At 34.5% G+C, this 27,274-nt stretch overlaps 3 protein-coding genes across 10 annotated transcripts; all 3 read left to right on the top strand.

Annotated features, from left to right (window-relative positions):
• The first annotated feature begins 1,395 nt into the window (after positions 1-1,395).
• LOC112756483 (uncharacterized) lies at positions 1,396-11,519 on the top strand. 4 transcript variants are annotated; one of them, XM_025805092.3, is made up of 28 exons: positions 1,396-1,940; positions 2,033-2,117; positions 2,369-2,444; positions 2,853-2,917; positions 2,998-3,042; positions 3,129-3,229; positions 3,322-3,463; positions 3,714-3,775; positions 3,908-3,981; positions 4,064-4,134; positions 4,373-4,460; positions 4,541-4,613; positions 4,734-4,829; positions 5,238-5,346; positions 5,564-5,657; positions 5,749-5,832; positions 5,915-6,071; positions 6,261-6,457; positions 7,584-7,628; positions 7,730-7,758; positions 7,873-7,994; positions 8,086-8,133; positions 8,365-8,489; positions 8,591-8,880; positions 9,505-10,414; positions 10,517-10,588; positions 10,841-10,942; positions 11,022-11,519. In XM_025805092.3, exons 1-28 carry the CDS (start codon positions 1,559-1,561, stop codon positions 11,058-11,060), a joined length of 3,783 nt encoding a protein of 1,260 aa, XP_025660877.1. In that variant the 5' UTR covers positions 1,396-1,558; the 3' UTR covers positions 11,061-11,519. The 4 variants fall into 4 exon arrangements, with proteins under 4 accessions (XP_025660877.1, XP_025660876.1, XP_072075269.1 ...); XM_025805091.3 differs by having other exon boundaries at positions 11,019-11,519; XM_072219168.1 differs by having other exon boundaries at positions 1,445-1,940; positions 3,126-3,229.
• Positions 11,520-15,745: 4,226 nt separating this feature from the next.
• LOC112754398 (uncharacterized) lies at positions 15,746-17,870 on the top strand. The gene is made up of 4 exons (XM_025802032.3): positions 15,746-16,093; positions 16,209-16,832; positions 16,921-17,117; positions 17,227-17,870. The coding sequence occupies exons 1-4, from the start codon at positions 15,904-15,906 to the stop codon at positions 17,659-17,661; spliced, it is 1,446 nt and encodes a 481-aa protein (XP_025657817.1). The 5' UTR covers positions 15,746-15,903; the 3' UTR covers positions 17,662-17,870.
• Positions 17,871-18,603: 733 nt separating this feature from the next.
• Positions 18,604-24,501, top strand: LOC112754397 (glutamate--cysteine ligase, chloroplastic). 5 transcript variants are annotated; one of them, XM_025802029.3, is made up of 16 exons: positions 18,604-18,745; positions 19,637-19,869; positions 20,334-20,484; positions 20,660-20,767; positions 21,078-21,170; positions 21,815-21,898; positions 22,031-22,099; positions 22,168-22,238; positions 22,342-22,410; positions 22,595-22,688; positions 22,866-22,955; positions 23,038-23,118; positions 23,550-23,642; positions 23,765-23,845; positions 23,945-24,014; positions 24,174-24,501. In XM_025802029.3, the coding sequence occupies exons 2-16, from the start codon at positions 19,655-19,657 to the stop codon at positions 24,260-24,262; spliced, it is 1,458 nt and encodes a 485-aa protein (XP_025657814.1). In that variant the 5' UTR covers positions 18,604-18,745; positions 19,637-19,654; the 3' UTR covers positions 24,263-24,501. The 5 variants fall into 5 exon arrangements, with proteins under 5 accessions (XP_025657814.1, XP_025657816.1, XP_025657813.1 ...); XM_025802031.3 differs by having other exon boundaries at positions 19,637-19,795; positions 23,765-24,014; XM_025802028.3 differs by having other exon boundaries at positions 23,765-24,014.
• Positions 24,502-27,274: the final 2,773 nt, after the last annotated feature.

Below are 27,274 nucleotides of genomic sequence, written 5' to 3'. Positions count from 1 at the left end.
TTTTCAAAGCAATTATAAAATTTAATAATTCCAAATTTCATACATATTAATAAAATAAAAAATAAAAATATAATGCTCTAAATTACTAAATTAACTAACTAGTTTAGTGATTGCTCATTTATTGCAAGTCATTACATGAAGGAGGTTGTGGGTTCAACTCTCACTTCCTTCATTATATACCTAATTTTTATAAAATATGTGTTATATATGGGGTGCGAGTAGGGTAGTTTATGGCCCTAAACCCGTACCCGACCCTACCCACATGCATACCCGAACCGATCTCTACCTTACCTGTAGCGGATCGGATCGCCTACCCTACCTGAACGGGTTGGGTACCCTTAGGTGGGTATACCCGGGCCGGTCTCTACCCTACTTGTAGCGGGTCGAGTAGCCTACCCTACCTGAACAGGTTGGGTACCCGCGGGTGGGCATATCCGGACCGGTCTCTACCCTACTCGCAGCGAGTCGAGTAGTCTATCCTACATGAACAGGTTGGGCCAGGTTGGGTACCTGCAGGTGGAGTATGTATTGCCAGCCCTAGCTCTAGTGAAACTCGTCGAAGGTTTGAGGAAAACACTCAGCGGATCCTTATCAATAAATTTAATTCCCAATTTGTTTTTTTCTTAATTGACCTTTTATAGTGCACTAGAACTAAAAAATTCTCATCACTAGCCATTGTGAGTCCTATTATGGTGAAAAATTCACGTTCAGCTCGTATTTATATGCATTAGAACTATACTAAATCGAATTAACCCCTTTCAAATTATACAAAGGTAATATTTCATAATAAATCGAATCTAATAGTTTCGATTTACCATTATGCAATACTTACTGTAAATCGACTTTAATAGATTCGATTTATTAAGAGACTAAATCGTACTTTATTGATTTAATTTAGTGTAGTCCATATAAATCAAAACTTATAGATTTGATTTAATAGAGAATACCCTAGTTCGAATTCTTTAAATTCGATTTATTACTAAAATTTCTAATTCAAATCCCATGAATTTAATTTACATAGAAATATAAATAGAAATATCCACATAATATTTTTATATTAAAAAATTCAAGTAATATTGGAGTTTGTTTGGTTTATGCATGTAAATTACCCCCATATATAAGTATATGGACAAACGCTTAAAGAAAAACTAACTAAACAAAAATTTTGTACGATTAACCAAATAAAAGGCCTATAAGATTACATGGTGAAGGCCCATGCCAAACACCCCACAAAAATATACCCTTCGTTACGCCACTCATCCTAGAAGGCTCAACAAGCCCTGCAAGGATTGGCTCTGACACGTTTCGCGGCTCAACCAGCTTCTGGATACGTGTGCAGTTTTCATTGCATCACATGAAATATCTATAAATCTGTACAGAGTTAGCTATGTACCGTATATTCACCCTCTTAAATATGCAACTTTTATGGTGTATAATTCCACTTTACCGCCTCGTGAAAATCACAAGGCTGGCTTTCCCGCCTAAACAGCCACTCACCAGGGAATGAGAGTCCACAGAAACTGAATACTACCATTTTGATTTTTGAACTTAGAAGTGTATGATGTCGTGCAAAGCGGAAGTAAAGGAGAAAATGAACTCTGCAGCAAAACCTAACCGCAGGAATGGCAATCATCTCCCGAAGAATGTGTACCACATCGGAGGCCTGCAGGTGGAGTTTCCGTACCAACCGTACGGGTCCCAGTTTGCATTCATGGGGAGAGTGATCTCCACCCTCGACCGGGCTCAGAGGGAAGGCCACTGCCACGCCTTGCTCGAGTCTCCAACTGGCACCGGCAAGTCCCTCTCCCTCCTCTGTTCCTCTCTCGCCTGGCAGCACCGTTACAAATCCCAACCCAAGCCCCCTCCGCCTTCCGAGCCCCTTGCCGATCCTCTCGTCCACGGCGGCGGCTTTCTTCCCGAGGATGATGCCTTTTCTTCTCGTAACCATCTTATTCTTTCCTTTATTTAAGTTATTTCATTTCATTTGGTTTTGCACTCTTGTTTTTCCTCAACAAGTTTCTCCTCAATTCAGCATCCGATAATCCGGAGCTCGCAGAAGCCGAACCAGCCAAAAAAAATCAGAAGAAAAAGGCCGCTCCTACTATATATTATGCCTCGTATGTTTTTGTTACCTTTCAGCTCTCATTTGTGCGGATGATTTATCTCAATTAAATTCAAAACAGTTACCAGTGAAAAAAATAAGTGTTTTTATCTCAATTAAATATGTAGGAGGTGATCTACACTAATATTTTAGAACTAAGATATCTGTTTTACAATCAATAGATACATTGTTCCAGAGTTTTGCCCTTGCCCTTTTTTCTGAATGCATTGGCATGGTTGCTTAACTACGGCCTTTGTCTTTCTTAAGGAGAACTCACTCACAAATCTCTCAAGTCATTCGTGAACTGCGGAAAACTACATACAGGGTGCCGATGGCTGTATTGGTAGGTTTAACCCATTGCTTTGGTATAGTTATTAGTTGCATTTTCTTTTTAATCTTAACTCCTCATTTGGTTCCTTATAAACCGTGGGTTCTCAGGAGTAATTACATTTTGGCATTTATTTTTCAATACTTAAGGAAACTGATGCAAGATTTCATTTGGTGGCTTTTTGAAGAAAGACATTATCTTGCAATAGCTTTGCCTGAAGTACATATTTTCCCTGCCATGAATTTAAAATATGTTGTTTTCAACTTCTGTTTACCAAGTGATATCTTATTTTGTTGGTAAAACATTACTAATATATATGCTATGCTAAGTAATGTTAATGCAAGAACATATGTTACATTTAGCATCAAGATGGTAAAGTGACATGGATTTGGCTAAGTGTTTTTCCCTTTCTTCATTTGGCAGGCATCACGGAAACATTACTGCACCAATAAAAATATACTTGGCAAAGAGAACATCAATGAAGAATGGTTGTTTTCATCCCTAAAGTTTTATTTGTTTGAATTTATTTCTGACTTTCCTACTGACACACTTCATTAAATGCTTTCAGTAAACTACTTCTGAAAGACCAGGAGATAGGGTGTCCAGAATTCAAGTAAGTATATGCTTGTCCGCACTTGCTTCATTCTATTTTTTAAACCTCTTGAAGTAACATATATAAGAAACGTACAATCTAAGCAGAAATGCACATAAAGTCAAAGGACATCCCTCTCTTCAGAAAGGAGGATGTAATGAGGTGCATGACATAGAAGATCTTATAAAAGTTGGACATTCAGTGAAAGGTTCAGCTTATTGTTCTACTCTTATCTATTTATTTATTATTAAGCTTCTGCTAAGCTTTTCAAATGCAAGCCTTAGTTGTCTCCACTGTCAGGTTGCTCCTATTATGCTGCACGTAATATGTCAGATGATGCGCAGCTGGTATTTTGTCCTTATAGCTACATCATTAATCCTGTCATTCGGGGAGCAATGGACTTAGATATTAAAGGAGCTATACTGATTCTTGATGAAGCTCAGTAAGCCATTTGTGATTTGCCTCATTGTCTATTTGTGGAGTTTGCAATACAGTTCCTGGAGTCCTATTAAACTGAGCTGTCTTTATTTTCCAGACTGTAATCACTATAATATGGATTCAAGATGTCTTTTTATGCCTTCATTTGTATGTTGGCGAATCTAGAGATGAAGGTTCTATTTTTTTACTGTCGTTGGTAGTAGTTTATGTTTTTTGTCTCTAAATATCTGGCATTCCATGTTTGCACTCTGCAGCAATATAGAGGACATCACTCGAGATGCTGGCAGCGTGGATATTCAAGAGGATGATTTTGATAGTATGTTGTGAATGTTACAGCTTTTTTTCTTCTTCTTTTTTTTTTTTTTTTTTTTTTGAATTTCCTTATTTTTTTTTATTTTATCCTAATAATGAGGCATCAATGCTAATTTATTGGTCATACTTTTGGCAGAACTGCAAATGGAGCTCCAGCAACTATGTTCTGTAAATGCTGCAATATACCAACCACTATATGAAATGGCACAGGTAATTTGGTTGGATGACCGATTTGAAATTTTTAAGTATATCCTTAGTAATGGTATAATCAAGTGTATATTACCTTGTGTAGGGTCTTACTAGTTGGATAGAACGGAAGAAAAATAACCTAGACAAGCGTGATTTTCAGCACTATGTGTCATGGTGAGTTCAGGGTTTCCAAATCGATATGCTTCTGAATTCATTCGAATTCCTTTTGACATTTTACATTAACTATCTGAGAATTGAATGGCCGATTTAAGCTCCAAATACTTGTGGTTTGTCTGTTGCAAGGGAATTGATATTCTGCTTAGTGCCTGTACATCCTTTAGAACGTTCTCATAAAATGAAAGTCAACATGAAAATTATATCTGTGATTTAACATATTCATTTGTATGAGTAGTTGGACTGGTGACAAGGCATTGAGAGAACTTGAAGAAGCAAATATATCAAAACAGTGCTTCCCAATCTTACTAGAATGTGCTACTAAGGTATCTCATTTGTATGCCAATGTATGTATTATTATTCTGTTGTGATACTTGTAATTTATTAACTTTATTGTTTGTTCAAGGCAATCAGAATTGCTACGGACTTGGAGACAGATAAGCCACATTTAAGTGGCATGTCAGTGATAACATTGGAAGGTATGGGATTGTGGCATTTAAAATATTTCTGGTAACATATTCAGTTACTGATCAAAGAATATTTGGTATTGTCAATGACCTTTTTGTTTTTGTTTTGTTTGGTAATCAATCTAATTTCAGGTTTATTCTCATCACTAACTTATTTCTTCTCAAGAAACGGATCTCACATGTTGGATTACCAGCTTGCTCTGCAGCGATGTGTTAGAAAAGATGCTGGTAAGTAGTTGCACTCCAAGCAATCAATAATAAGTTGCAAAACTCCAAATCACAATGCTTTTATCCTCATGTAAGTGACTGGTAGATGGTTTGGGAATCTATTGGTTTATAAATAAATTTTCTGGGGTATATAATTTAAAATAAATATAGAATCCTAATTGAGAAATTGGAAACATTATATGGAATTTGAAAAAGATCTGTTTATAGTAAACCCTAAACCCTTTTAGCATGTTCTGACTAATGTAACCTTTTATTTTGATTGGGCAAACAATTAAGTGTTAAATCGACCAATTGCCCTATAAAAGGTTCCAATAGTGTGTATATTTTTGCCATTTCTTTTGAAACATTAATGCTGTAATTGGTAAAGTGCATTGTTATGACTTATCACCATTCATTGGTTTATGTCAGTAAGAGCTTTTGGAAACTGGACACACACTTTCAGCTTGTGGTGCTTGAATCCAGCTGTTGTGTTTAGAGATGTTGCTGATCTTTCTTTATCGATTATCTTGACTTCTGGGTAAGCGTAGTGCTTTGACACACAAGGGCAGGTTTTATACCTTGTGCAAGGGCAACATAATGTTAATTTAAACAACATTGCACCTTTGCTAAAATGAGGTGGACTGTGCTATTTGTGTTCTTAATTTATTAATTGATGCAACACCCAAAATATGAGGGCTAAAGATTGCAAAGGTGTTGGTTCACTAATCACTATCTTCTTGATTTGGGTATTTTAGGACTCTATCGCCGATGAGTTCCTTTTCTTCTGAGCTTGGAGTTCAGTTTGAAACTAATCTTGAAGCCCCCCATGTAATTGACATTTGCACACAGGTCTCATCTGCTTCTATAATATATCCTTCAGGTTCATTAATCCTTTTAGTTCTTAAGTGCAATTCAACAAGTTATAACATCTTGAATACAGGTGTGGCCTGCTGTAATCTCCACTGGTCCTGGTAATTATCCTTTGAATGCAAGTTATAAAACGGCAGATGGATATGCCTTTCAGGTATGCTTGATATACATATTTTCACTATTTGTAATTTTCTTGCTTCTCTAGTTACACCTTTTGACTGTAAGTAATGGTTTAGGATGCAGTTGGAAGATCTTTAGAAGAAATCTTCAACATTGTTCCAGGTGGATGTCTTGTGTTCTTCCCAAGTTATAAATTGATGGAGAAATTATGCAACCGTTGGACTGAAACAGGTCAATGGTCTCGACTAAATGCAAAAAAGCCCCTTTATGTTGGTGAGCTATCTATCTTCTTCCAAGTGCTTTCAGAATATGTTTTAGATATGTTAGTTTTTGTTGATTCATTTTATTTTTCTCCACAGCATTGTAGTTGAGATGATTTATATGTGAAGTTGATTTTCTTGTCTTTTGCCAATTATTTTGGTTGCTTGAATAATCTGTATTTTGTTGGTACTTGACATGCAGAACCACGAGCTGGAGGCCAAGATGATTTTGAGACTACCTTAAAAGGGTATTATGACTCGATTCATCATGGGAAAAAGCTTGGTGCGCGAAGGAAAAGAAGGATTAAAGAAGTTGATTCAAATCACTCCCATCCGGTTGATTCCCAAGAGGGTTTTGAGAAAGGAGGAGCTGCTTTACTTGGTGTTTGCCGTGGAAAGGTGCATTATAGTTTTACTCACCCAGTTATCGGTTATTTTGAATTGATATATTATCAGGCTAAAATTATATAACGTCAATTATGTCCTTGTACTTTACAAGTATTATTGATATATTGGAATATGTAGGGCTTGTATGTGCATGTGCTTGCATATGAATCTATTTTTCATTTCTTTACCCTTTTCATGAATGTCACACATAATAAGGTTTCTAAATTACTGTTAGCTAACTGATTTGTAAAAGAAGGTATACTTTTTGATAAGAAATAGAACAGCGGAAACGAAAGGATAGAAAATTAATAGCGAAAAATAGAACTAACAGAAAAAGGAATTTTCGAGTGTGTTTTTTTTGTTTTTGTTTTTTTGTTTTTTGTTTTTTTGTTTTTTTTTTGTTTTTTTTTGAATACGGGTTTATTAGAGGTCTAGTAGGAAACTATTTTTTTATTTTCCGCGGTGTTTTTCATTTTTCGTCCTTCTCATTTTCTTTTCACTTTTGAATGCACCATTTATTTTACGTTGATTCAAGTCTTCAAGTTTTCAATAATGAAGGCATCAATTTTACTTTCTCATCACATGTAGATACTTATTTAAACGGGTAGCAGAGCATCTCTTCATGTAGCAATGCTACCATCTTTCCCTTAAGCAGCTAGAACAAGCATGTTTTGGCATTAGGCTCCTCAAACTCGTCTTGAGTTGCTGTTTTCTTAGTCTCAACTCTCAAAGGTTATATATATTTTGGCCCTTTTTTTTTTCGTTTTTTTTGTTTTGGGGGGGGGGGGGTGGGTGGGTGAATGTTCATCTTTGATTATTTAGTGTTGCACTTTGAAATATTTATTTTACATTATATGCTTTCGTTCTCATTTAAATTTTCTTTTTGATTTAAACTTAAATTGATCATGTGGCTGTTTACTTTTGATATGATTAAGGTTAGTTCAGGAAATGGATATTAGTTGAAGCTTGTAATATGGACTATAAATTTATAATTGATAGTCCCAATCAGTTGCCTCATTTGAAATTTTGTTTTTATTTGAGTTAATGGCATTTCCTGTTACCTTTCACATATTTTTTTCTGCTAACAACCCCATTATATGATTATGTTTGTTTACTGATAATTTTATCTTGCTTGCAGGTTTCCGAAGGGATTGATTTCTCTGATGATAATGCCAGAGTAGTTGTATCCTTATCTATACTTGTAAACTTACTATACTTTATTCTCTTTATTTTGGTCATCAACGTGAAAATAAGATATAAAATGTCTATTCTTGACAATGTCAGATTATTGTTGGTATTCCATTTCCCAACATGTAAGAATATTATCTTTTATCTTCTATTCCCCCCCCCCCCCCCCTTTTCTCTCTTGAAGGAAGCATCCTACTGGTTAATTTCTGATTGCCTAATTTATCGTCACTTCTTTGCAGAAATGATATTCAAGTTTCTCTAAAGAAAAAATATAATGATATGTACAAATCATCCAAAAATCTTCTCAGCGGAAGTGAGTGGTATTGTCACCAAGCATTCCGTGCTTTAAATCAAGCAGCAGGTAAATCATGGCTCTGGTTTTCCACATTGTAACCCAAGCCAAGTTAATCATTCTTTATTTTTCTTATACTGATTACGTATACCTTCTGTAGGGCGTTGTATACGACATAAGCTTGACTATGGGGCAATAATCCTTTTGGGTAATTATGCTGAATTGCTGATCATATTATATCTCTTCTACTGTCTATCTTGTTTCAGAATTTAAGAACTGATTTAGTGAAGTCTTTACCAAGTTATTTGTTTCTTGTTTATCCTTCTTTTACTCTGTGTTTACACTATGGCCCTTGATCTATACTGCCATGCCCATCTAAAAGTATAAGGTTTAGTTGTTGCTGTCGCCTTTTCCTATGTAACTGTTCTTCTGGTAATAGATGAACGTCTTCGTGAAGAAAGAAGTAGAGCATTCATTTCGAAGTGGCTAAGAAGAAACCTAAAGGTTTATGACAACTTCGAATTATCAATAGAAGGACTAAAATCATTCTTTGAGGATGCCAAGGTATAATGCTTGTGGCATAGTATGAACTTATTATACCCTGCCCTGTTCGTATACTGGGCTTAGTGGAAAGAACTGTTAAATATACGGTGAACTTGCTGTAGGAATGGCATGCAATGAATACAGTGAATGTCAAACAGAATTTGAGCTTACATACCGATGGTGTCAATATCAAGGGTCAGAATAAGAGATTCACAAGAAAGAAAAATCAGAAACTTAACAAATCTTGCAATGGATTTGAGAAAGAAGGGTCAATTATTGAGGACCATGGCTCTTTTCCTGTACTAAGCTGTCAAGATCTTGTTGACAGTCAACCATCAGCTCAAGGGAATAGTAACAAATACAATTGTGAAGACCATATAAACCCACAAATCTGTAATCTGACGGAGGAAAGGTACTTTTTCAGTTTTTCTTTGGGTGTTGCCACCTTTTATGCCATTAGTATGATTTGTTGCTAACTATTTAATAAGCCATATAATGAACATATAATCCAATTTGAGGAATTGTCAAATTGTGTTAAGTGGAATCTTTGTCCGGCCATAGCACCAATTTTGTTTACTTTGACCTCATTTGTTCAACTTCAAAAGATATGCGAGGGATATCAATTTTCTGTCAGCACAACTTCCGGTGCAGCCGTGCTGGCAACTATGCCTACTCTGTGATTGTCTAGCCAATAACTTCTTTTTCATCATGTTAGTTGATCTTATAGCATGTTGTTTATTTCATGTTCTCTGGAATTTGCTGATTTTGCCCTTATGATTGAGAACCTTTCAATGTTATCAGTTTGGGTGTGCAAACTCAGGGTATTCAATTTTGTAATAGAAGATCAGTTTTGCCATATCTTCATCCCCTGATGCATGTGTATATAAGATTCATTTTTTTATCTGGTATAAAACTTGATAAAAAGGTCATTCCTCAACTCATCAAATACCATACTCGAAAGTTTAATGCAGCAGCAACTATGTTTACACCATTATACACTTCCAATGTCATTACTAGAAGTATATATTTCTTGCAGGTTCAATCGGGACTTATTTGTTGCATCCACGCTTGGAGAATGCTCCTCCATCAAGGAAACCCCTTGTATAGATGTTAACAGTGATCCAGGTAGCCCTGGTTTCTCTAAGGATGATAACTCTGTTTCCACCATAATTGAGGCCTCTGCTCAATTTTCAAATCACTTATCAAGCTTATCAGTGTGTTTACCTGATGGAAGTAAAAATTCCTCAGGGCTTCACTCTTCAGTAACTGTTACTCCTGAAAAGAATATAGCTAGAAATAATGTTCCTGAAACAGAATCACCTGTGAATACAAGTGTTAATTCTCACTACCAGAAAAGGAGGAAGACCATGCTCTCACCATTTATCACAGAGGTAGAAAATTTAAATTATATTACACCTTGTGCCAACACTCTTATGACATACACAAAAAGCTCATTGGATGTTAGAGAGGAAGCTCATGGAATTGAACATGTTTGGGAGAGAAATTCGAAGTCAAATATTCCTGAGTTACCAACAAGTAGTCTACCTGGTTCATGTTCGTTAACTTTCCCTTTACGGGATAGAAGGTTACAACTTTTTTGTTTACTCTGCAAAAACCCATTGGGCCGACCTGAAAATGATCTGTATCTCATGTGTTCCTTGATTTCCTCATCAAAAGTCCACTTAAGAACCCTTTTGAAACAGAGAACGAAAGCTTATGCTACTGATACATCAAATAGTATACCCGTTATTTTAACCGATTCTTCATTTGTTGATCAACGTATCCGCAATAGAATACCTGGCAGTGCACTGGAACAGGGTATTTGGTGTGTGGAAGATGGGTGTGTCTTCAGCTCTGTTCTCTGCCCCTTCTGCAGTGACCGCAACAATTTACTAGGAGTTCAGATCATTGCAACCAATTCATCAAATATTCAGTTACTTGAAAAGGTGCCCTCTTATAACCACTGCTTACAGGAACCCTTTTTTACCCTTTCCTGCAATCCTAACTTTCTTACTATTACTGTTCTTTTAAATGCATTTCTTCCCCAGATACTGTTTTACTATGATTCTTTAGAGGTGAAGAGCTATGAGGAATCAGCGTCTGGTGTTTCCAAGGATGTGGTAAGATTGAATCATGTGGCCATTTTATCTTTTTCATAATATTCTTATTCTAAATGACAAAAGCAGATGGCCAAACAGTTTTCTATCATAATGCCAGAAACATTAGTTTATGGCTAGTTGAAAGATGTTGAACTTGAGCAGTTCATGACTGGAACAGAAAACAAACTTCTCAGAATACCGTCTATATGTTATTTCCACATTGATCAATTTTTGAGTCTAAGAAAGTTATTCTATGGTTTGCTGTTGCTACAGGATTTGAAGCCAGTTAATGTGAATGATCGAGGCATGAATGGAATTGCTGTGTTAAGTTCCATTGACAAGTATTCTTATGTTCCCCGGCCAAAGATTTCAGAAGTCAGTATTTAGGTTGCAAGTATTTTTGTCAATAGCATTCATGTGTTAAGATTTGACTTTAATTGCAATGGTGCAGCAGAGACTAAGGGGCTTGCCTTCTGAGGAAAACCAAAGTTGAAGCTAATAAGAATAAAAGACATATCCCGGTGCAGTATTTGGAAACGATGTTTTGATCAAATTACAGAAACAAGCAGAAATTCTGGAACATCATTTGAAGATCTGCCACCCCACCAATATTGGTGAGTCCAAGACGGTTAGATGTCAACCTTAATTGTTAACCTAAATCAACTGAATGCCCTGTATTACTTCGGAGCTAGCTTTTGTCCTGTTTCTTTCGGGGAACACCGATCAAATAGCTAGTTACGCAATCTTATTAGTTTTAACTTTTCTTCACAGCATTATTTCACAGTAGTGCTCTGCATTCCTCTGCCACTGGAACTGTCGTCTGTCTGTTACCATTCAAATTGATTCAAATCTTATTTATGTTTCATGCAACAGATTAGATGGTTACAAAATTTTTGGACTATTAAGTGGTCCTAATAATAAAATATAGAGAAATACTAGAGGATTAGTAAAATTTATTGTTTTTGCCTCGCAATTGGGTGTCAATATTTTAAAGTGTGGACAAAAGTATGTTGTTGGATTAATAGACTAAAAAATTTGAGTTGATAGTTAAAAATGATAATAAAAGAATAAATTTTGTTAGTCCTCTAACATTTTTTTTAAAAATATTTTTTAAAAATTTTTAATAATTGTTAAAATAACTCTTCTTTAATTTTATTTATTAATTTGTCTTTTATATATCATTTAATTTTAAAATCTACTCCCTAATTATAATTAATTATTTTATTATTTATTATTCATACATTTTATTTAATAACTCTATCATTAATAATTTAGAATTGTAAAGAAATAGAACATTCATCAATGATGATTTTAATTCTAGCATAAGTTCCATAAAACGATTAAGTTCAATGATTCTTTTTTGTTTATCTTTTCCTACTTGTGTTTATTTTCTCATTATTTTTTTGTTTTATTCTATTAACAAGAATAAAAATAAAAAAAAAGTCAAAAAAAAATTACAAAATCAGTAGGAAGAAGAATCTATATTTATTTAAGTAAATAAAATTGTAATACAGTATATACTATATAAATATTTATTTAAATCTAACATGAGAAGTAATGCTTTTAAAAGAAGAAATAAGAACAACAGAAAAAAAAAAAATCAGAATTAAAAAAGATATTTTTGTACTTTTATAACAAAATTTTGGTGTTAAAAAGTAAACTAATAAATGAATGTGTTATTGTTAAAAAATTTTAATGTTACTTTTTTTTATAAATTTTGCATAATTTAAAATTTTTCTTTCTTTTCATCTTATTACTTTTTCTTTTTTTTTCTTTGTCTTCTTAATTTTTTCTCATAATTTTTGTTTTACTTTCTCTAGAGAAATAAAACCAGAAAAAAAAAATTAAACAAAAAAGAATAAAACTCAAACGCAGCAAAAACAGCACCAACAAAAGGAAGAGGAAGAGAGGCGTGAAGAAATACGAAGAATGACGTGATTTCATGCGCATGTTTTGAGTGGATTTTGTTGAGTTTGGGCTAATTTAATTGCTAAAAAGACTTGGATATGTAATGAGATTGTATTATATATTACGTATATATTAATAAAATATATAACTGTCGTTGTATTATCATTATTATTAATAAATTAATATTTTGTTACTCTATATATACTATTTACATACATTTCTATTTTTATAATTTCTTCTAATTTTCTTCAATCTTCTTTTAAATTCATGAAACTATTTTTTTTTTCCAAAAAAATAGATCCAAATTAATTCAACTCTTTTTCAATTACTTCTAAAGTTTTACTCATATCTTTTACAATGTGTGTCGTCAACTATAAAGTTTAATTATGTTTTTCTTTATATTAAGTAATGTTGCAAATTAATTTAAGTTCAAATTATATATTGTACATTATTATTATTTACGAAGTTTTTAAATTTTTTTGAATATTAATTATTTTATAATAGTGAATATTTTTAATTTATAAATATTAATAATATTATTGTAAAAAATAATAAATATTTGATGTAAAGTTACTTTTATGATAAGTGGACTATAAATAAAAATTGTAATGAGCTTTTCAATGGCAATGGTCTAAAATAGTTAACGATTGGGAGACTAAAGTAATTAATTAGAAAATAATTTACATATTAAAAAAAATTAAAAAAATATTTATACAATAATAGAGATTCAAATATAATTAGTTATCTTTATATAAAATTAATAACTAAAAATTTTTAGATAAATAGATAAATTTGACTAAATTATTATTAAATAATTTTTAAATACTAATTTTATACAAAGATAAATCCACGGGAAATTTTCACTTTATGCAATAGCTAATATAAAACATTTGGCTGATTTATTTATACATGTAGGCTGAAAGAAGTTTTTTTTTTTTAATAAGTATTTTTTTTTTGAATTGTTATACTTTTATAAAAATGCAGAAGTAAAAAATAAACGTTTTTATACTTTATTAAAGAGGTAAGGAGTAGGGACTGAGTAGATAGAAGCAGAAGTAGAAATCGATGAAAAGAGGAAAAAATACAATTAAGATTACAAATTTATTTTTATATATTTTAAAAAAGATAAATATATCTATTTGTAAAACATAAAATCTTAACCACTATAAAATTATATTATTTTTAAAATGAAATACTTTGCATTAAAATATTACTAAAAAATAACATAGTCTATTAAATATCTATATAATTATTTTGTTTTATACCGATAAGTAAATATACAGCTATACATTTTAACTCTTTAAAAATACCGAATTATATAAAAATATATATTTAAGTCTTAACTCCTGGCTATGACCTACTATGATAAATTTAGATAAAAATATCTATTTATTTAAACAACAAAATTATTTTTTAGTCTAACAAAATATTCTTTTATAAACATATATAAATACATAATCATTATTTTTAGAAAAATAAATGAATACGTTATCAGTATATTTAAATTAAATAAAAAATAATTTTGAATTTTTTATACAAATTTTCCATACAGTTAATTTTGGGACAGTGAAGGGTGATGAGAATAAGAAATGAGAATTGGGCAATAGGAGAGACCGAGAGAGCATGTCCCAATAAATTTTAGAATAATTTATCAAAAATGCATTTGAATAATTTTGTCATTCACAAAAATATATTTAAATTTTATTATCTATAAAAATATTTTTAAATAATTTAAAAATATTATGAAAATATTAAAAAAATATTATTTTTTTTGTAAATAAAAAAAAAATTTTGTGTTTGACAAATTATTTATACATTTAATTTAAAGTTTTATAAAAATATTTATATAACTGTTTAAAAAGTTCACACAAAAAAGAATAAAAATTTGATCTTTATATTTTTATTTTATTTTTAAAAGTATTATTAATTATTAATAAAAAAATTAAAAATATATATACATAACAAAAAATTACTAAATTTTAAGAATAAAAATATTTCATTTTTTTAATTATGTTTGTATAAAATTACATTAAAATTTAATTTCTAAAATATTTTTTAAGAATATATTTTAATGTTAGGTATTTTATTGCTTTTTAATATTATATGAGAATATTTTTATTGATAACAAAATTTAAGTATATTTTTATTAATAAAATTATTGGATGTATTGTTAATGGTTCACTTTAAATTTTAAAATGTTTGAAATGTTTTAAATAATTTTAGAATATTCTAGTTAAAAGATACTGAAAAATCCTAAAATACCTTAAAAGGTTTTAGAAAATTTTAAAATGTTTAAAATTATTTAAAAAATATGTAGGTTAAATAAATAAATATTTATAATAAATATTTTAGATATTCGATTTAAATTACTGATTAGATTAAATTTTAAAATTTTAATCGTCCAATACAAAAATAAATGCTATAAATAAGAATGAGAATTGAAACTTGAGTGTGTTAATCAATAGAAAAAGTATAGAAAGTCAATAGAATATTTATATAATGTGTATAATGAAGATTTAGGGATGTCCGAGAGATATAATCAATTAGTGTTATTTTTTTCTATCAACTAAAACTTTTGAGATGAGTGGTTAACAAGATGACATGATATCAAAACTTTAAATTCAAAAAGTCAAATCTTTTGGATAAATAATTTCATAATATGAAATATTTTATGAATAATGTTTATTTTGTAACTCATAGCTAGGGGTAGAAAAAGGCCAGGCGGCCTGCCAGGGGCCTGCAGCCTGGCCTGTGTTTGGCCTGGCCTGTTATAAAATAGGCACAGGCTCAGGCTATTATAAAGGCCTTATTATGTTAATAGGCCAGACCCAAGCTCACTAATTAGCCTGCCCTGGTCTGTCAGGCCTGTTTGAACCATTTAATACATAACTATATATATAAATAATTTTTTTATTATTAATAAAATAATAAGATATTTTAAATTTATTATATTTAATTATAAATAATTTTGTATATTTTAAATACTTTAAAGTTTAAAAATTTTTATAAATATTAAATATGATATTTTATATATAAATATGTTTATTAAAAAATATTTTTTTAAAATAATATTTTTATTTTTGTAAAAAAAAAAAATTAGCAGACCTTTTAACAGGCTTTAGGCCAGGCCAGACTAAATAACAGACCAGACTTAGTACTTTGAAAAAAGCCTATAACAGACTGCAGGCCAGCCCTGTTAAGAGCAAAGCCTGGCCTGGCCTGGCCTGTTTCCACCTCTACTCATAGCTTTGTACAAATATTACATCTGCTCCTCCCCGAATTCTAGTCAATATAATCTCGAGTAACGAAAGTGTTTCTTTCGCCCGTTCTTTTCTGTTGTGTTCTGACTTGGTCTTAGCGTTAGTGTGTGTTTAAGGTGGTGACGAGCAGATAAGAATAAGATCGATCAGAATCAGGTCAGATCGAGAATGCACTTGAGCGAGAACGAAGGGATAGAGGGGAAGGTCTTCGTGGTGACCGGTGGGCTCGGATTCGTAGGGGCAGCTCTTTGCTTGGAGCTGATCCGAAGAGGTGCCGCGGAGGTGCGAGCCTTTGACCTCCGCCACTCATCTCCATTTACCCATGCTCTCGAGAAAAAGGGAGTGCGCTGCATCCAAGGTTACTATAATCTTATTTTCTTTTTGCATGCAATTTGGTTTCATTTCATTTCACCTTACAAAGCTGATTGTGAGTCTGTGGGTCTCTGCTAACAATAAAAGTATTAAATTAAAAGGGGATGTTGGGCGCAAAGAAGAGGTGGAAAGAGCCCTGCAGGGGGCGGAGTGTGTGTTCCACCTGGCGGCCTTCGGAATGTCGGGCAAAGAGATGCTCCAGATAGGGCGCGTGGATGAGGTCAACATAAGCGGGACCTGCCACGTGCTCGACGCGTGCCTCGACCTCGGCATCACAAGGCTCGTCTATTGCAGCACTTACAATGTAGTCTTCGGTGGTCAACCCATCGTCAACGGAGATGAGACTCTGCCGTATTTCCCAATTGATCAGCATCTCGTCGATTCATACGGCCGCAGCAAATCCATCGCCGAACAGCTCGTTCTCAAGAATAACGCCCGTCCACTCAAGAATAACTCCGGGAAGCGTCTTTACACCTGCGCTGTTCGTCCTGCTGCAATCTATGGACCCGGCGAAGACAGGCACCTTCCTAGGATCATATCCATGGCCAAGTTGGGTCTCCTTCTCTTCCGGATTGGCCACCACACTGTCAAATCAGATTGGGTTTATGTGGACAACCTTGTTCTTGCTCTCATCTTGGCAAGTATGGGGCTTTTGGATGACATCCCTGGGGAGGGAAAGGGAAAGCTCCCCAACGCGGCTGGCCAAGCATATTTCATATCTGACGGTACCTACTCATTTTCATATTTCTGACTTGCAGCCTTGAGAAAACGGCCTCGGCCTCGGCCTCAGCTGGTTTTCTTTGTTATTTTCAGGTTCTCCTGTCAATACTTTTGAATTCATCGAACCTCTCGTCAGGAGTTTGGACTACCAGTTCCCAATGAAGTGGTTGGCTGTCGATCGTGCTCTTGTTATTGGGAGGATTTGCTGGGCTGTTTATACAATATTATATCCATGGCTCAATCGGTGGTGGCTTCCTCAGCCATTCATCCTTCCCCCTGAAGTACACAAGGTCAGTCCTTTCGAGTTCATAATATTCTACTCCTACCTGAGGAGATTTACTTGGGCCACTATCAATATCATCATGTATTCCCAATTTATTCATATTCGTTCTTTCACAGGTTGGGGTCACCCATTATTTCTCTTATCTCAAAGCCAGAGAGGAGATCGGTTATGTCCCCATGGTGTCCTCTCGAGAGGGGATGGCTTCTACCATGGCATACTGGCAAGAGAGGAAAAGGACCACATTGGACGGGCCTACCATATACGTGTGGCTGTTTGCAGTCATTGGAATGATCTCTCTCGCCTCTGCTGCTTTCTTACCTGACATTGGAATTGTGGTCTTTCTTAGAGCTATATCGCTTTTTGTCTTTCGATCAATGTGGATGATAAGACTAATTTTCTTTTTAGCTACAGCTTTACATATCCTTGAAGCCATTTATGCTTGGCACCTCGCTAAAAGGGTCGATCCTTCTAATGCAAGAGGCTGGTTTTGGCAAACTTTTGCTCTTGGATTCTTTTCATTGCGTTTCCTCTTGAAAAGAGCAAGGAAGTAAAATGCACTCTCAAGCTTTTAGCAGATGACTGGATCATGCCGGGAATGACTCCTCTTCCCTGAAGATTTCTGCACAATAATTTGGAAAATGCGCACTATATTTTTGCTTTAAGATGTTCTTTTATCTTTTGGAAAAGACTTATCTAGAGGAGAATGTTACGATGTACTCATTCTTAGATCAATAAGATGGCCCAGTGTATTCCCTCATAAGTAATAACTTTTACAACGCGAGTTCATAGAGACGTCCGTCCAGCATAACTTTGTCCCATTTTTTTTTCTTTTTCGGTTATTGGTATTCAAAGGTTATCCCTGTCAAAATTTAACTCCTATCATATATGATACCCATATCAATTAAGTATCATCTGCTGATTTTATGATGCTTGAGCTTGAGTTGCCCCTTTCTAGAATACTACTGCACGTGCTAGAGTACCATTGGGATACGTATATATCTTTTTTGTCTAATAAGTTTGGATTGGGATGAAAGATGGATACAAGGCTAGTTTGTTTCTTTCATATTATCACTTGCTGCAGCCCGAGAAAGGTTATAATTCCATACGATCGCCTTGTTTTCGGCATTATAATTGAGTGGAAAGGGGAAAGTGGAAACAAATGATTGGGCCATTCTCATTCTATCAGCATAGTGCAGTAAATGACCAAGGTTCATCCGTCAATGTGTCGTGATTCAGACTTCATCACCGATAACCGACGTCAAGAGATTCCTCTGTATCCCAAAACTGAGGGTGCAAGACACTTGTAAAGCTCGAGTAACAACTCTATAGATAACAGCAGATGAGACAACAAACTGACGTGTCGTTACCAGGACACGTGGAGCACAATCAAGACTATACCATGCTTTTGTATTTGTATTTTGACTATTTTCTATATTCTATTTCTATTTCTACTAATATATCTGTATATTTGATTCGATGCTTGATTAGAACCTGGGAACCACGAAAAAATCGTAACATCCATCGGACCACGGAAAATTCGTTACATCCTTGCTTACGCTCTTTCTTCTTTCTTCCTTCTATCTATCTATCAACTAAAGTTGATTGGACAACAATAACCATTAAATTTCGTTTGTGGTAACTTGCTTTCATTGATTTGCAGTCTGCTTAAGACATTTGTTTCGTATTTGTAGTAATGCATGGATGCTAGCTTTGCTAATATTACCAATCAAGCTTGGCTTTGTTTTTCTTCTATTTATATGTTCCAGGTGCTCATTTGGTCATTTTCCAAGTTTCAAGGGTTTTAGTGTTATTGACTCTATTGTCAAACCAACCTAAGTAAAAGATTGATTTCAAGCAGATATTTGTTTCGTATCTGGACTAATGCATGCTAGCTTTGCTAGTATTACCAAGCAAGCTTGGCTTTATTTTTCTTCTATTTATATGTTCCAGACTTCCAGATGCTCATTTGGTCATTTTCCAAGATTGATCTATTGTCAAACAAACCTAAGTAAAAGATTGATTTCTTTTCTTGGGAGGAAAAAGATGAAAGAGAAAACCTATGATACTGTGTGCTTTTGGTAAAAAGTGGAACTACGGTTTGGGACAGCAACTTAAATGTTTGACAAAATCTTACTCTTAGATTCTAGATGAATCCAAATGGCAGATAGTAAAAGTTCGCTTTTTCATTAGACCAAACTATGATTTGGCAATCATAAGCTGAAGACATGCATCGTTCATTGTGATTTGCTCATTGACAAGACTTGACATTATAGTGTCAAAACTTGGCTGCAGTCAGTAAGAAATAATCGTTGTATGGGACTGGTAGCTCGTGATAGTAATTGCAAATTATTCAAACTAGGAAGATGCCTTTCGAATTGGACTTATACAGCGACTTGACTATAAAAATATTATACGCACCACTTTTATAGCACTTTATTTATATTTATCTCTTTTATTTCTTTTACTTTTAATATTAAAATTTCACGATTAAGTGAAGTAAAGTGCAGTGTGTGCATGTTGTTTCAGTTGAGTCGGGTGGAGATAATGGGAATCCTTCATCTGAAGTGGGCATCATCAGGGTCGTCCATGGTTGTTTTTCACAAAGAGAGAGCGTCTGCATCTTGCAGACGAGTAAGGCATGGAGTCATCGTTGCTACGGGACCTGCCACAGAGGCTCCTCTTAAGGTCAACCAGCCATTGACAAAATATGATCTTATTAACTACTTTGCTTCTGGTTGCAAGCCTAAAGACGAGTGGAGGTCACCTAACTTCTTTTCCTCTTTTAGTTTACGCCATTTCTCACCACCCCACATTATTTCTTTGAGCAAACACTGCCTTATTATCATGCGTCCATACTTCATTTAATACATTCAAAAAATCATGTAATGTAGTATCCCCCTGAAGACAAACCAAATCAATAAGAGTAAATGGGAAAAGGTCCATGGTGTTTCTTGTCATGCTGATTTCAAGACTGGATTTGTTCATCGACTGTATATTGCTTATTGTTTTATTCTCTTGTCCTGATGTTCTTTACTTCTTTTCCATCTGAGCTGAGCTGCCGTATCTAATTGCCACTCAATAAAAAAAAAACATTAACTAACACATTAGTATACCCATTTAACGGTCTTAGCGTGTTTCAAGGATTTTCCCGCTCGTTCAGAATATATTCCATTTCCATTTGCCAGATGTAATTCACCTAGCTTTTATTGTATTTTTCTTGCAGAATAGGTACAGAGCATGAGAAATTTGGTTTTGAGTTTGAAACCCTGCGTCCAATTAAATACAAACAAATAGCAGCTTTACTCAATGGCATTGCTGCGAGGTTTGAATGGGAAAAATTAATGGAAGGTGACAATATCATAGGCCTCAAAAAGGCAAGCCCTTCCTCCTTCATAATTTTATTTATTTATAAAATTAATAATGCCTTTATAGGTAGAGTTCCTACTTGAATGCTTATCTTTTTGCCATTCTTGTTTAAAATCTGTTTCTTGATATCCATATGAAGTGAAGGGAATGCATGAGATTGATAAATAGAACATTCTGCCCCAGGGCAATCGAAGCATATCATTAGAGCCCGGTGGTCAATTTGAGCTTAGTGGTACTCCCTTTAAAACATTGCATCAGACTTGTGATGAGCTTAATTCACACCTCTATCAGGTCAGTACGAGAAGACTGCCTTTGGTTTGCGGTTTTGTTTTCATTTCCCCTGGTTCCTGTTTTTAATATTTTGTGAATGACAAAAAAAAAAAAAGAAGAGCAGAAAACACTAATAAAAACAGAAAAAATGAAAATGCAAACCAACCGTATCTTAAATTCTCTGGCATGGCATGAATCCACAAGGCAGTTTGATTATGTAGAGTGCAGCATCATCTTCATTTTTCCAGACCATCAGATTTAGAACATAATTGTATTTGATAAACTCCTCAGGTGAGTTTGAGATGGATCCATTTTGTCTTTTGTTTCATAGGCGAAAACTGTTGGAGAGGAAATGGGAATTGGATTTTTGGGATTAGGTTTCCAGCCTAAATGGAAACCGCAAGACATACCTAGAGTGCCTAAGGTAATATTTTTTTTTACCTATAGTCAAACATTGGAATCAAGAAGTGCAATTGAATCCAATTTGATCATCTAAAGTGAGGAAGTTGGTAAAGTGGTAAAGTGAAGGGTTAATCACCAATTCACCATTGATTGTGCAACTTTGATGAAATGTGTGCCTCACTATCTTAACTTAAAGAATGATTAACTTCTCATTTTTTCACTTTTCCAACTTCCTTGCTTTAGATAATCTTGATCCAATTGAATCTATTTGCAGAGGTTGCCAGAATTTGGACCACTATCCCTTTATGTTAATTTCAAACTCTCGTACATGATTGGGTGGTGAGACTACAAAGATTTTCTTTGTATTGCTACGTAGTATTTTCCTCGCGTTGTCTCAATGTGTTGCGCCACTCTTTCTGTTAGTTTGACTTTCTTGTCAATCTTGTTTACTTCTTGATATTTCCTTGCTAATATAATTGGTCGTGCGGAAAGCTGATTATTTTTGGACTCTAGATGTTTGCTAGCATGATGTAGCATTACGATAAACCAATACATTTCTTGGCTGCACTAGGAAACTTTCTTAGCGTTACGATAAACTAACATGATGTAGCATGATGTCTAATTTCTCCTATTTCAGCATTTCACTTGCACATTGACTTCTCCCAGGTACGGTATAACATTATGCAAAATTACTTCAACAATAATGGCTTACCTCAAGTTGAGGCATTGTTAATGACCTGCTCTGTTCAGGTGAGAGAAATTTTTAATATTTTATACTTCAATATTTTATACCTCAACCACTTAGCTGTGACCAAGGAATTGTCTGTGTGAGCTTGGCATAGGCGATGTATATTATATATTCCCTTCTAACTATGAGTTTAGGTTAACCTGGACTACAGTTCTGAAGCAGACATGATCAAGAAAATGCGTACTGGGCTTACGTTGCAGCCGGTGAGAATTCATTCTAGTATTGTTGAAAGTTCAAGATTCCTACAGTATCTAACAACTATTTTAACCAGCTAGCAGCAGCTATGTTTGCAAATTCGCCTTTCAGTGGAGGCATCCCAAGTGGTTACCTCAGCATAAGGAGGTCTATAAAATTGTCTGAATTATTAGTCACCTTAGCACCCAAACATTTGTGTTCAATTATTTTCTCACCTTTTTTTTTTTTTTTCTGGTGGCGGTGCAAACAGCTATAAGGTGAATCAAGTTGACAAACGTCGCACAGGCATGCTGCCCTTTGTTTTTGATGATACTTTTGGGTAGGTTTACTGTTTTTTTTTTTTTTTTGAAGTATTCAGGTAGAGAATTATGTTTGTGATCACAGCGTTGCTAAACAGGATACTTTATTAGGATAAATCATTCAGTAAAATTTTAGAGTATTGATAATTGAACAATCGGAATAGTCTATAACGAATCTTGATTAATTTTTCGTTCTTCTGATAGGTTTGAGCAGTATGTTGATTATGCTCTAGATGTACCGATGATGTTTGTCTATCGGGAAAATAAGTACATTGACTGCGGTGGCATGTCATTCCGGGTTATCTCTTCTATTCTTATCTCTCAGAATCAGATATATCTAGCTTACGCTTGCAAGTTCCAGCCATGCTATTCTTTAGTTCAACATTGTTTTAATTTTATGCATGTGTTGAAGTGATAGGAAGTTTGTGATTTGTACAGCATAGTAGCTGTACTTAGCTGATGGAATCTTGTGCAGGACTTCATGGCAGGTAAACTCCCTGCCATCCCAGGTCAGGTGCCAACACTAAGTGACTGGGAAAATCATCTGACGACCATATTTCCCGAGGTTGAGGCCAAGTATAACATCAAAGAAATTTGTATATCTACCTGCTGTTTACTAAGTTGGCCGAGTATTCAATTTTGTGTAGGTCAGGCTCAAGAGGTACATGGAAATGAGGGGTGCTGATGGGGGAACTTCAGACATGCTGTGTGCTCTGCCAGCATTTTGGGTAATTGATCTAGAAGGCTAATTTTTTTTGTTATGGAAGTAGAAGTGGTGATATACCTTAACATTGTAATTTTTGGTGTTTTTCAAAACTGTGGAAGTACACAAATCGGACGATCCGACTTGTGTACCTCTCGGACGGTCCGACTTGTGTACCTCTCGGACGGTCTGATTTGTGTACCTCAAGAAATCGGACGGTCCGATTTCTGCTTTTCTAGTTAAACGATTCCACATTTGAGTATAACACCCCAGCAATCCACATTTTAAAAAAACACCACTACCACTCCAATATTAAAAATAAAAAATTCTATTCGCCTGCATGTTTTTCCTTCACATTGTGAACTTAAAAGTAAAAGTATATGCTTTACTTTTATTAATAGTCTGCAGGCAAGAATAAGCAATCCCATATCATTGTTGTCATCTTTCCTATGTCAGGTAGGTCTGCTATATGACGAGGTTTCCCTACATAATGCTCTAGATATGATTGTTCATTGGACCCCCGAGGAGAGACAGAATTTAAGGAACATGGTAATGACTAGTGAATCAAAGCCAAACATTTATGCGGGAAGAATTAAATTCCAGTGAATATAGTGTGGTCGTTGGTCTAGGCCCTCTTCTGTGGACTAAAATTGTGTGATTTGTACGTCTAGGTTCCTATGACTGGTTTAAGGACTCCATTTCAAGGTAGATTACTGCGGCATGTGGCTGAAGATGTGTTGCAGTGGGCGAAGGTGTCTTTGATGCTGATAAATGATAGCCAATTGTTTTGCCGATTTCATTATCTTGGGTGTCTAGAACTACGTCAGACTTCTATTTATATTGTTTTGCAGGATGGCTTGGACAGGAGAGGCCTAAACGAATCCAGTTTTTTGGATCCATTAAAAGACGTCGTTGGAACAGGTATATAAGCTGATAGCTTTAACGTTATTCGTTCATCCTGCTTTGAGCACTAGAATGTCATTAAGGTGAAAACAACATTGTTCAGTTGTAAGTAATTTAACCTTGGAAAAATGTGGTGCTGTTCTTAACTTTATGACCATCTTCACACTAACATCGCAGGTTTGACGCCAGCTGATAGGCTTCTGGATATGTTTCATAACACGTGGGAAAACAGCGTAGATCCTGTCTTCAGAGAGCGCTGCTACTAAGCTGAGTATAACCCTTGCAATCCTCATAGAGAGGAGAAACAACAGTTGTACTAGGTTTGACTAATGACTATATATAGTTCCTCCTTTTAATCAACCACACTATAATATGATTTTGGAAGGCCCACTAATCAGGTTTTACTTGTAATAATAGTCTCCACTAGACAATTTGTTTAACGTGTGATTGACACCTCATAACCTCATTTGATCATATCAATGCATAAACATTAGTTATTAAATTATTTATTTTTATAGAATACATATTAAAAATAAATTAATTTTTATAATTAAATATATATTAATAATAATTTATATATTTATACATAGTACATAATAATTAATTTTTATATACACATAATATTTTTATAATTAATGACCAATGCAATTTTTCTAAAAGAAGAAATACTGCATTAAAAAACAATTATAAAATAACATTTCAAATTAGAATAGTTGTTACTTGCTATTTATTTTATATATGTTGTTTATTTTAATTTTTGAGATGAGAATTTGTTTTTATTTTATTTTATGAGAAATTATTTTTATATCATCTATTTATATTTTCCTTTTTTTTTAAAAAAAAAATCCAATGGATAAGAAATTTCACGGGTAAGAAGTTTTATTCTATATAAGACTGATTTCTTATGTTTAAAAAAAATAAATGTCTCTTTTAGTTATGATAAGAGTTAAGTATCGTACGCACAAAAAATACTTGCATACTAAACTCTCTTATTTATATTTTTTCCTAGTATAAACAAATTAGGTGTACAAAACAATTCTATTGATTCTTAATAACAACATAAAATGAAAATTGGTAGAATTAGTTGATTCTAAATAATATTTAACCAAATAATAATAATAATAATAATAAAATGTTTTGGACCATGGGTGGCAACACTACTTGAATTCGTGGGTACTCATTTCACCTTTTATCTGTTCGAGATGGGTAATTATTCGCCTCTACACTGGGGCGGGATTTTAACGGGGTGAGTTATTGGGCGAGGCAGAGCAGAGTCAGCTTTAGGTTAAACCCGCCTATATATATGTAATGATGATTATATAAATCTTAAAATTTAATTTTATTTGTTAGATTTTAATAATTATAAGAGCCGGTAGGGACGAGTTAGGTTTTAACTTTTTACTACCTACGGATAGAAGCAGAATGGATTCGATGCGGGTTATTGTAGGATAGGACAGGGTCAAGAAGGACAAAAATCTGTCCTTACCCGCCTCATTACCATCCCTAACCGTGACTCCCAGTCTTTTGTCATGATCAATTAAACTGGTCCAACGCTAAAATCCCATAGATAGTACGTCCTCTAAATCTAAGAAGGATAAGATTTGGTCTGGTATTCTCTTTTTGCAATTAACTTTCTTATAATTTTAGTAGGAAGAAAATTTTTAAAACTTTTAAAATTAGAAAATCTTTTATAGATTTTCGTAACCACTACAAAAAGAGAGTACGGGGCTCCCCTAAAGGTATGTACACAACCCAAATTTCACCTCACCTCTTTGAATATTTTTAGACTTGGACGTTGAAATGTCATTGCAGGTACCACTCTCGTCATCTTCTATTCAGCATTGCATGTTAGAGTTGCCAGTCCTATTCTCCCACTCACCTCACTCAGGTCAGCAAATGAACATTGATGCCGTATGTGGGGACTGATACTTTAAAGTAGGATAGAGAACAAATCCCTCCTCTCTCCGAATGAAGTCGAAAGAGGGAAAGCCATGTTCCACAGTCGAACCCCAGGGTTGCCAACGATTTGCAGATTCCCAATGTCATGCATATCGAGAGAAGCCCCAACAATAGCAAAAAGGAAAAAGAAGAAGAGAGCTTAACCACGCACGGGATCTCCAAGTGCTTGCAGATTAAATCAAATCATCGGAGTGCTTCCCAACTATTGGGATAGAGTTGTGACAGGGTACTGAGCATCGGCTCAACATAGCATGCACGTAGTTGGAGAAGGGAAATCGCACCCTTAGAACTGTGAATATGGGTTTATACACCCACATCCAGTCGATGATGTGAGGGCCCCCAAGTTGAGATAACAAACTCGCTCCTGGTGGGATAGACCATAGCGATCTTCCACTCGGAGATGGCCCGGTTTTCCGGAGCTCTTGAAGATCAGCTTTCCTGATGTGTCAAGGAGTGCTTAGGACATTCACAGTATAGCATTGGTACCAGACCAAAGACCTCGCGATCAGGAAACACTAAATCCCAGGGATGCAGTTTTGGCCTACATCTTGTCATACCTACAACAAGGGGTACCACCACCATTAGTATTACTCTCGCAACAGTAAAAGCTAACGCTAGAAGTGGGCTAACAATACTAGAAGTTGAAATCATACATACAAACATAGTGCCACTCTCTTCCCCCCTACATCTCCTACTAATCTAACAACATTAGGCACAACAAAATCTAGGAAGCATGCCAACAAAACTAAAAGCAAAGAAAAATGCAAAAATAAAATAAGAAATGGAAAAGAAAGCGTACTAGAAATAAAATGTAGCAATAACAAATATAGGTGACGACAAAAACCACTACTAAATGGCAAAGCAAGTGGAGGATCAGAGAGGCAAGCGAAGGGACGAAAATGAGAGAGGAAGTTGCAAAAAGAACGAAAGAGAAGAGCAAAAATAACCGTTCAAAAATCAAAAGAAATTAGGTGGGGACGAAAAGAGACTTTTTCTATTGGAATTTAAAACCCGCTTATTTCCTCGACAGTTACAATGCCTCGGACAATGCAAACGTCAGGTCAGTTCAGAATCTAAACACCCGATGACGGTATAGATTCGAGAATGATAGCAATCAATACAAAAAGAGTGAATACCCCATCCGGTCCCTGACAATTATCTCGAAAGGACAACGAGGCCCCCAAGAAAAAAAAAATATTCAATCCAACCCCTAATAATTTTTTTTGGGACTGATTAGCCCCTGTGCCAAAAAAAATAACATTAATTTTCTTTTGGCACATGGGCCTCGTTGTCCTTTCGAAGTAATTGTCAGGGGCCGG

The sequence above is a fragment of the Arachis hypogaea genome, chromosome 16 (assembly GCF_003086295.3).
Source record: "Arachis hypogaea cultivar Tifrunner chromosome 16, arahy.Tifrunner.gnm2.J5K5, whole genome shotgun sequence".
Classification (NCBI taxonomy): Eukaryota; Viridiplantae; Streptophyta; class Magnoliopsida; order Fabales; family Fabaceae; genus Arachis; species Arachis hypogaea.
This window is presented reverse-complemented; position numbering and strand designations above follow the sequence as displayed.

What these genes read in the sequence shown, in the direction of transcription:
- LOC112756483 (XM_072219167.1), top strand. Translation starts at nt 1,559, where the DNA reads ATGATGTCGTGCAAAGCGGAAGTAAAGGAGAAAATGAACTCTGCAGCA. An exon ending in GGTATTCCATTTCCCAACAT is followed by an intron (nt 7,759 to 7,872) that starts GTAAGAATATTA and finishes ACTTCTTTGCAG; the next exon opens with AAATGATATTCAAGTTTCTC. An exon ending in TGGGGCAATAATCCTTTTGG is followed by an intron (nt 8,134 to 8,364) that starts GTAATTATGCTG and finishes TTCTGGTAATAG; the next exon opens with ATGAACGTCTTCGTGAAGAA.
- LOC112754398 (XM_025802032.3), top strand. Translation starts at nt 15,904, where the DNA reads ATGCACTTGAGCGAGAACGAAGGGATAGAGGGGAAGGTCTTCGTGGTG. An exon ending in AGCATATTTCATATCTGACG is followed by an intron (nt 16,833 to 16,920) that starts GTACCTACTCAT and finishes TGTTATTTTCAG; the next exon opens with GTTCTCCTGTCAATACTTTT. An exon ending in TTCCCCCTGAAGTACACAAG is followed by an intron (nt 17,118 to 17,226) that starts GTCAGTCCTTTC and finishes GTTCTTTCACAG; the next exon opens with GTTGGGGTCACCCATTATTT.
- LOC112754397 (XM_025802028.3), top strand. Translation starts at nt 19,655, where the DNA reads ATGGGAATCCTTCATCTGAAGTGGGCATCATCAGGGTCGTCCATGGTT. An exon ending in TTAATTCACACCTCTATCAG is followed by an intron (nt 20,768 to 21,077) that starts GTCAGTACGAGA and finishes TTTGTTTCATAG; the next exon opens with GCGAAAACTGTTGGAGAGGA. An exon ending in AAAAGACGTCGTTGGAACAG is followed by an intron (nt 24,015 to 24,173) that starts GTATATAAGCTG and finishes CTAACATCGCAG; the next exon opens with GTTTGACGCCAGCTGATAGG.